General features: G+C 48.5%; 1 protein-coding gene across 1 annotated transcript; it reads right to left on the bottom strand.

Moving 5' to 3' along the window:
• Window positions 1–1,747: 1,747 nt before the first annotated feature.
• cxcl14 (chemokine (C-X-C motif) ligand 14) lies at window positions 1,748–5,810 on the bottom strand. The gene is made up of 4 exons (XM_038795837.1): window positions 5,471–5,810; window positions 4,999–5,104; window positions 4,763–4,876; window positions 1,748–2,648 (listed from the first exon to the last, which is right to left on the bottom strand). Exons 1-4 carry the CDS (start codon window positions 5,535–5,537, stop codon window positions 2,633–2,635), a joined length of 303 nt encoding a protein of 100 aa, XP_038651765.1. The 5' UTR covers window positions 5,538–5,810; the 3' UTR covers window positions 1,748–2,632.
• Between the last annotated feature and the right edge of the window lie 3,910 nt (window positions 5,811–9,720).

Genomic DNA, 9,720 nt, shown 5'->3' with positions numbered 1-9,720 from the left:
CCCCACCCTCCAAAAACAAACATTGGATGGACAAAATAATTTTTCAATCTCTCCCTCTGGTCCTGTTGCCAATTATTTTATTTCTTGGTGTCCTTTAGACATGGACAATTTCTTCCTACTTACTCTCAACACCACTCGGTTAATCAAAATGTAGGATTTGAAATGACTTGTTCATGTTTACTACTTGTTTGTTCAAAAACCTAACCACCTGTGACTTTTAGTTGAACAAACCTAAGAATGCAGAGTCAAATAACAAGAATTTAAAGATTAAAGATGCATTGAAAGGCGCCATCAGCATGACTTGAACTCTGGAGGCAAAAGGGGCTTGTATTTATATCACACTTTCACGACCCCAGAAGTCGCACATGGCATTGGAAGGAACAAAGTCCTTTTGAAATGAACAGTCATAGGAAAAAACAGGTTTCATTAAATTGAACTTGATCATTTACAGGTAGGCACCACCCCCCCCCCCCCCCCAGACTTGCTGATCAAGACCCCACCCAAAATTTTCTGATAAAGATCTGGGCGGCACAGTAGCACAGTGGTTAGCACTGTTGTGTCACATCACACCAGGGTCCTAGGTTCAAATCCCGGCTTGGGTCACTGACTGTGCAGAGTCTGCACGTTCTCCCAGCATGGGTTTCCTCAGGTGCTCGGTTTCCTCCCACAAGTCCGAAAGATGTGCTGTTAGGTTAATTTTGACATTCTGAATTCTCCCTCTGTGTACGTGAACAGGCACTGGAATGTGGCGACTAGGGGATGGGATTCTCCCAGCCCGGGGCCGGGCCGAAGAATCCCCACAACCGGGCCATGCCGCCCAGCTGCTGGCATTGGCGTCGGCGCGTTTGGCACGGCCACTGTATGCCGATTCATGACCCGGAATGGGCCGGGTGGCCGCCCTAAAAAGGCAGAGTCCTGCCGGTGCCGTCCACACCTGGTCGCAGCTGGCGGGAACTCTGTGCGCAGGGTCAAACAGCCTGTGGGGGGGGGGGGGGGGGGGGGGGGGGGGGGGAAACCACCGACCCTTGGGGGGGCCCTCCGATGGGGCCTGGCCCGCGATCAGGGCCCACCGATTGGCGGGCCGGCCTCTCGCTCCCCGGGACTATTTTCTTCTGCGCCGGCCCCTGAACTCCCGCGCCATGTTGTGTTGGGGCCGGTACCTTGAGGCCTTGATCACACGGCACACAGTTCGTGCCGGGATGGGAGGCTGGAGCGGCGTGAACCGCTCCAGCGCCGTGCTGGCCCCCTGTAGGGGCCAGAATCGGTACTCCCACTGGCCCGTTCATGCCGTCGTGAAATGCGACTGCATTTCTGATGGCATGGACACTCTGCCACTGAATGGGAGAATCCCACACATGGGCTTTTCACAGTAACTTCATTGCAGTGTTAATGTCAGCCTACTTGTGACAATAAAGATTATTATTGGAAGTCTGGATTAGTTCCATTGAGCAGGGCGTGGGGATCAGAATTAGTTGTATTTTTTGTTGTGTTGTCTCAGTTTTCCATCTCGGGTGGCTGGCTCTCTGTTCCACATAGAAGCAGCAGAATGTAGAACACCAGGCCAGCACACACTCCGCACTCCAGCTGTGCACACGCCTCTGGGAGGCGAGGCAACAAGCTGAACACTCCAACCACACTCATTAACAGTTCACTCAGCCAAGCACACACCTCTTGTGAGCTGCCTTGTGGATGGTACCTAAATAGGGTGGGGTGGAGGGAGAGAAGAAATAGCTCATTTCCTGAAACGAACGGTCAATTCGGTATTTAATATTTATTTCACTCGTGCACTCTGAACGCAGGGTACAGCAAATACAAAATAACTAGAAATACAACCAAGTCATTTGCGGTTTCACCCGAGGAGGTGAACAATTTTCCCGCTGTTTCGTCAATTTTATTGGAAAACTCCTTGAATTTCATCAGAGCCGGCGATTAGAAAGTCTCAAAAGCTGCCAGTTTTTACAGACAGTAAACTGTATATTGCGATTATGGATATAATTGTTGCTAAGCATAGATACAAACCAGGCGGCTGGAACCTCACCGCTTCCTATGGGCTCCACCCACTATTCCCTCCAATGTAAATATCGATCCCACCCACAATGAAAAAGCAGAATATGACGTTTTCTAAAATAGTGTCCCTTGCTTAAATCGCGACTATGCCTTAAGACATTCGCCCAGTATTCACATGACAGCACTAGAATTACTCCTGCACAAGAAAAGTGGTCTAAAGTCACGAGTGTACCTCTAAATATCACAATATGTCAAATACAAAAATATCAAATTACACCATATTTAAATGAAGAAACCCCCCCCCCCCAAAAAAAACCCCCGGCGTTTATTCGTTCGAATTTTCGAGTTTGCACACCGCCGTGGAGGCGAGAAGAGTTTGGAGGTTAGAGCAGGGTCCGCTTGGCTGAGGCAAACTTCTCAATGCACCCTTGTCGTTGTGACCATGGGTAAAGTGACCATTGGTGAAGCTATGCATTACCGTGCGGAGGGTGAGCGGGACTGGGGGGGGAAAAAAAGAGTTGATTGTGCTCGAAACGAAGATCCTTTAATCAGACTTCCGTAGTTTCGTCTGTCGCTACAGTAAGTGCAGGTTCTGTGTACATTCTTAGGGGAAAAGGTGAAAGAACTACTCCTCATAAACCCTGCAAACAAAACATAGATACATTGTTTACATATAAACGCACAGACACTTGTTAATTTCAGCTGAGGTTATATCCATTTGTGTTGTACCGGCAGATCAACGGATCGGTAATTTTAGCAAAGAGGTTGCATTATCAGTGAGGCGGATCCTTTTTCTTGGTGATTTATTTAATCGGGTATTGCAGGCACTGGGATGTCAGTTTATGGACGGGTCCGAAGTTGCTCGACAAATTTCACCCAAAATACTTAAGAGGCAATCCTGCTGGACCCTGCAATCCTGTTAATCGGGGTTGGCAATAATGCTTAAAATTTTCCACTCAAAAGTTATGCATGCAGCTCTACGTTAGAAAGGCTGCAAATGTGGATCCACTGGCCAAGCGGTGGGAGACGCCCTTTTCACTCCAGTCCAGTGAGAAGTTTCATACCCAGTGATCCGGCAATGGGATGTTAAAAGAGTGGATGTGCGGTTCGGCCTGCGCTCTGCGGGAACGATCACCCCCTCCCCCCCTCCCTTTATGGCTGACTTACTGAGATCGAGATGGATGTCTGCTCCCGGCCTCCCGACACCATTACCCTTCGTGGACACGGCTCCGAGGCTGCCAGCTGCCGTGTACTGGAGCACAACTAAATCCGGTACACATTTGGCAGTGCAGAGTCGAATGCAACAACTTCCCTGCTGGGATAACTAGGGTCTCTCTCTCACTGTATGCTGACGCAAAAAGTGAGTCAAACATCACTTCGTGCAGTGAATAAAGCATTGGCTCCAAACTCCTCTGAGAGAGTTCCCCCTTCGGTGCTATGAGAATGCCCAGGCCAAAAACCAGATGTCGACAGAAATGCCCCTGCACCAATTGGTTAATTTCATTGTTACACTCACTTTTAAACCAACTCTTATTTCAGTTTCAGAAATGCCAATTACTGTTTGCAGCAGGAAGGATGTTTTCCCTGTTTTATGGGGGGGGGGGGGGGGGAGGCAGTCTAGCATCAGAGCACACTCAGAATAAAAGGCATCTCTGTGGTGAACATGCTCAATGACTTGAGTTTCCACAGTCCTCTGGGTTAGAGAATTCCAAAGATTCACCCACCCTCGGGAGTAAAGAAATTCCACCTGGTCCCAATCCTAAATGATCTGCCCCTTATTCCGAGTGTGCCCTCATCCTATCCCCCCCCCCCCCCCCCAAGTATTAAAGACATCAAAGGGTTTGGGGATAGTGGAGGAAAATGCCATCGAGGCAGAAGCTCAGCCAACATTTAGTTTTGATGTGGAGATGCCGGCGTTGGACTGGGGTGAGCACAGTAAGAAGTCTTACACCACCAGGTTAAAGTCCAACATGTTTGTTTCAAACACTAGCTTTCGGAGCACTGCTCCTTCTATCTGAGGAAGGAGCAGTGCTCCGAAAGCTAGTGTTTGAAACAAACATGTTGGACATTAACCTGGTGTTGTAAGACTTCTTACATCTAGTTTGATAGAGGAGCCGGCTCGAGGGGCTGAATAGCCGTCCCCGCCTCTGGTGTGGCTGGACATTTTTCTGGGAGTTTATACTGAACCGGCGGATCCTTCATTGAGCAACTTCACGCTGAAGCCACATCACATAAACCAAAAACTACGCTTGAGTTACGAAACCGCCACCCAGCTATTGGGAATTGTTCCGGGGAAAATTTCCGTCCGGTGTTCCTGTTTTGCCCGTTTACGTTTTCGCTAAAACCGCGACAATAAAAAAACATACAGTTGAGGTTAAGAGGGAAAATAGCCCATACCCCCGGACATGTGGGATTCGAAGAAATAGAAAAGCAAGAAATAGTCTCAAGTCTCCCCCGCCCATCACTGAAACAGCACAAATCAAACATTCGACAATATAACTCAAGGACTTTGCTGTTTTCTTCAAGAACAAGTTTTCTTCAAGGACACATTTTTTATAACCGTGATAAATAAATATGGGATTACTGAATCCGGCCGATGTTAAATCAGGGAAACAGCCAGCACACATCTCTCCCCATCGAGACTATCAACCCATTGACCCTGGCGGGAACTCCCATTTCAAAACATCAATCAGCAACTTGCAGGGAAGTTTTCTCACAACCGGCAGGGAGGGGGAGGGTTAAAAAGACAACTCACCGGAGATCTTTCCTCCAGTTCTCATGCAGTTTGAGCAGATGTCTGGTGGTCGGGAGTTTGGGGTGTAAACAGTACTGCCGACCCTTGAATCGATCTCCTTTTGCCATGGTAACGCTGGGAAGAAAAAAAAAGAAGAGCTTATGAGAGACAAAAGTGACCCCGGGAGTGGGCTGCCTGCGCGGTCTAAGACAGCAACATCAGTACGGGGAGGCACCGGGACAGGGGTACACACTCACAAGATCATTTTCTCTTTGCAGTAAGGGTATCGCGGTCTGGATTCCACTTTCCGAACGTCCTTGTAGCGGATCTTGGGGCTCTTGCGCGTACATTTACATTTGTAAGCTGCGAGAGATAGAAAAGGACAGGAGAAAACATCAGCACACGCCGGATGACTATTTACACTTCAAGGGCTCAACATCTGGACACTTAAAACGCAAAGACCATTGAAAGAGAGAAAAAAAAACGGGTTCAAGTACATCTGGAAGTGACTCGCAGTGATTCTCCGAGGCAGGCAAGTTTAGGGTTTAAAATTAGACTGGAACTTTACATGTAACAACATTTTAATGGGGGTAAGCTCAAGATCTTAGGGGGGAAGGGGGGGGGGGGAGAGATTCCTGACAACAACTTGAAGCTGCAGGCAGGTGGGTAAACAATGCAATATTGTTTTTTGTTTTAAATCGCTTATGAAATGAACACGCGTTTTGTTACCTTCCACATCGATGGAGCAAATGACAATGAGCAGCAGGAGCAGGGTGGCAGCAAGCAAACCCTTCATTGTTGGAGACTTGCGGTGAGTGGCCGGTGAGTGGATATTAATGGGCAGTCCCGGTGTCAACACAGCTACCAGCAGCAGCAGCAGCAGCAGCAATCTCCTCCTCCCGGCTCTGGACAAGCGAGACCTCTCCTATTCTCCTCACATCCACTTTGCCTCTGAGCGCGTCCGCTCGAACCGCCCCAGTTTATAATAAAGCCTAATTATTTATGCATAACATCTCAACGAATCATAGATATTACCTAATCGCAGGCAGGCAGGACGGAGCAGTGGCAATGGGGACAGGCAGGCGGAAAGAGACAGAGTGGCGTGGGGCGGGAGGAGGGGAGGAGTCTCTGTGGATCAGGTGGAGGAGGAAAGGCAGCCTGCCTCCTTCCCTCCCTCTCCCTTCCCGGGCCGGTCAGCAGGTATGGCCACAAATGGCAGGGTCCTAAACCCTTCAGCTCCCACACTCTTGGCCAGCCATTTGGGTACGTTTTATGAATTGGACATCGCTTCACCCTGCCGAGATGGATGGTGGAAGTGTATTCAATAGCAGACCTACTGGATCGCGGGTTCAGAGAGCCGCACAAACACGGTGGGAGAAATGACCTTTACTTTGTAAGGTGCTATGGTCCTATGAATAGTAAATTTCAAAGGGGATTGGATATATACTTGGAAAGGACACAAATATACAGGTCAAGTTGTTAGCTCCTTTGAATACGATGGCACATAAATGATGGGTTATACTGCATGTGCTCTATGGTCTTATTTTAATAAGGACACGGTGAGTCCACACCGAGTAAAATAAAAAACTTTGATTTGATTTATCTACTTCCTGGTAGATCGCTACGCGGTCTCTTTCTGGTCAGTGCTTGACTGGCTGCGCAGCATGGTAGCACCGTGGTTAGCACTGATGCTTCACAGCTCCAGGGTCCCAGGTTCGATTCCTGCTTGGGTCACCGAGCGGAGTCTGCGCGGTCTCCCCGTGTCTGTGTGGATTTCCTCCGGGTGCTCCGGTTTCCTCCCACAAGCCCAGAAATATGTGCTGTTATGTGAATTGGGCATTCTGAATTTTCCCTCAGTATACCCAAACAGGCGTCGGAATGTGGTGACTAGGGAATTTTCATAGTTACTTCATTGCAGTGTTAATTGTTTTTTAAATTTAGAGTACCCAATTATTTTTTTTCCAATTAAGGGCCAATTTAGCGTGGCCAATCCACCTACTCTGCACATTTTTGGGTTGTGGGGGCAAAACCCACGCAGTCCCGGGGAGAATGTGCAAAGTCCACACGGACAGTGACCCAGAGCCGGGATCGAACCTGGGACCTCGGCGCCGTGAGGCAACAGGGCTAGCCCACTACACCACCGTGCTGCCCTATTGCAGTGTTAATTTAAGCCTATTTGTGACAATGACATAGATTAGAGATTTTATGGATGGCTGAATGGAGTTCTCCCACCCCTCAATGGGGGAGCTCGTACTCTGCGAGAACCACCCATATATCCCATGCAGGATATTACAGTTATGATTCTGTTTAATGCACAGAGGTACAGAATAGTGGGCCAGGGCCAATTTTAACTTTTTGCGCTTGGCATTAATGGTGATGGCCTTCATTTCCGTCCGATTAACCTGATCATGGGAAGGTACCATTTTGAATGAGGTCTACTGCTGGATGCCTAAAGCAGCTTTTGCCACAGATGGGAGAAAGCTTTAAACAAGCAAATCAGGGACACATTAGCATTCCAGCATGGGAATATTGGGACATATACTGTGCGTGCATGCTCTAATCAGTTCCATGAGTGATCATAGCCAAAGATGCCCATGTAAGATTGAATGTAAGCTTGAATGGCAGAGTGGGTTTCAAAGTCCGAATGGTCTACTCCTGTTGCTAGCTTCTGTAACATTTGTGCTATGTGAGGTTGCTCTGCTGTTAGTTCACTGAACGGACAGCACCGACTGTGCTTCAGGAGTAGCTGTGAGGGATACCCTGGCTGTAGTGAACTCAGCTCTAACACAAATATATTTGAAAGCTAATTAAGAATGTGAATAGTAGTGGGGAATTGATATCGCCATGGAAGAAAGAATACTGTCCCCAGTAAACAAAGACAGTGTAATAATAGCTTACATAGCTTCTCAAACAAGATTAAAAGTGCTCGTCACTCCCAATATCGCATTCCATGTATTGAATGAACCTAGTTGAAAGGAAGGATAGAACAACAAAATATTTTTTGAATAGTTAGAAAATTCTGACTGTTGGTGTTTGACGGGATTAGAGTGTTTGGTCCAATTACCCTCACTATCTGCTAACATCCCATCACTCACTCACTCACTGAAAGACTTGAGGGGCACGATCTACCAGCTATGATGCACCCGAATGGTGGCATGGCCGGGAGATCCCTCTTCCAGGATCTACTCGGTTCGTCATGCCCCGCGAGGTCTAATACAATCTCGCGACACATCACAATCTAAATCTCGTCCATTGTGGGTGGGATCACTATCTGACAAATCTGAATATTCGAGTGAGACAGCTGGCCTCACTCTAATATGCAGCTCGCATGATCTACCAAGGCCTTGGGATCTAACCCCTTTGCCTCGCAGGCTTCAGGCAAGCACTGTTCAGTGCTGGTTCCCGTAAATGGGCAATTGACGGGTCTCCCAGGGAATTGGAGGCTGCCAGATGGTTGCCCTCTGGGCAGGGTGGCACCAGCAGTACAACCCAGTTGCCAGCCTGGCAATGCCAAGGTGATAGGCGGACATTTATCCTGTGGTGGAGATTGGGCTTGAGGGTGCCATGACTGTGAGAGGTGGGGCCCCACGCGGACACTCTCGTAGGTGAGTTGGGGCTTTGGGGGGGGGGGTTCAGGGGTTGCATCAAAGGGGCCAGGAGATCAGGACACCATTTAAAAATGGCATCCTGATCTCTTCCTGCATTGAGGAGTTCTGGCTAAACATGCTCGTCATAGGATTCTGTTGCAATTTGGTTAGATTTCGACTGAGTCCTTTTAAAACTTAGCTGAATATGGAATCTAATGTTGTAAAAGGGGGTATGTCCTCTTTTTGTCTGTCTTTAGAATTGAAATGAGGAGAGGGTTGCACATCTTTGAAATTCTCTATTCCTGAGGACACTGCATGGTCAGTCATTTAGTATATTCAATGCTGCCGTTGATAAATTATTGGCCTGGATTTCCAGTGGGCAATGAGACCCTGGCAATAAGCCCATATGAGAGTTGCGAGCACACCCATATAGGTTTTTCTTTTCCCAGTGGTGCAACTTTTCAGGAAGTAGCCTCCTAATTGGCCACCTCTGTGCTCATCATCCTTTTAAGGATGCTGCGCAGGCATCTGAGGCTGCAGACCCAATTAGAGTGCCTACAGAAGTGTGCGGCTGTCAGGCCCACCTGAAGAGGCAGGCAAGTGCAAGGCTGCCTCAATCTGGAGGCATCCTCAGTTGCCTGCAGAGATTTCATTCAATATCAGCGTGGAAGGTAAACCCCTTTGCACTCCTGGTGATGGATTGAGCTGCAGCCTCGTCCCTGGGACATGGTGCAGTATAAGTGGATGGCTAGCCACATGTGACCTAAGGCTGTGTCATTTGAGCTGGATTCACGTGCACACGGTGCAGGGCCATTCTGATGTTAGTAAAATACAGGCCCAATTATAAAATGGCCCTTAAGTGGAGCCTTAATTGCACAGTGGTTAGCACTGCTGCCTCACAGCGCCAGGAGATCTGTGTTTAATTCCGGCCTTGAGGGACTGTCTGTGTGTAGTTTGCATTCTTCTCTGGAAAGGATGATGAGCACAGCGGTGGCCGATTAGGAGGCTATTTCCTGAAAAGTTGCACTGCTGGGCAAAGCACCTATATGCGTGGGTTTCCTCTGGGTGCTCCGGATTCTTCCCATAGTCCAAAGATGTGCAGGTTAAGTGGCTTGGCCTTGCTTAATTGCCCCTATGTGTCCAAAAGATGTGCAGTTTTGGTGGGGTTATGGGGGTAGGGAGGGGAGGTGGCCAGGGTAGGGAGTTCTTTCAGAGGTTGGGTGCATACTCGTGAGCTGAATGGCCTCAGTCTGCGCCGTACGGATTCTATGATTCTAATTGGAGGCAGGTAGCCAACCCTATCCCAACCCAACCCTTAGAAAGTTGCCCACAGGTAGGAATGTGCTGGAGAGCTATTCCGACATACTGGTTGATCCCGATTTTCCCCTCCTC

This window comes from Scyliorhinus canicula, chromosome 4 (genome assembly GCF_902713615.1).
Source record: "Scyliorhinus canicula chromosome 4, sScyCan1.1, whole genome shotgun sequence".
Classification (NCBI taxonomy): Eukaryota; Metazoa; Chordata; class Chondrichthyes; order Carcharhiniformes; family Scyliorhinidae; genus Scyliorhinus; species Scyliorhinus canicula.
The sequence above is the reverse complement of the archived record's forward strand: the minus strand, read 5'-3'. Positions and strand labels throughout refer to the sequence as shown.

Excerpts from the sequence above, each read along its gene's own strand:
- cxcl14 (XM_038795837.1), bottom strand. The coding sequence starts at position 5,537 with ATGAAGGGTTTGCTTGCTGCCACCCTGCTCCTGCTGCTCATTGTCATT. Across the intron at positions 5,105-5,470 it reads TTGCTCCATCGATGTGGAAG|CTTACAAATGTAAATGTACG; the intron begins GTAACAAAACGC and ends TATCTCTCGCAG. Across the intron at positions 4,877-4,998 it reads TGCAAAGAGAAAATGATCTT|CGTTACCATGGCAAAAGGAG; the intron begins GTGAGTGTGTAC and ends TTTTCTTCCCAG.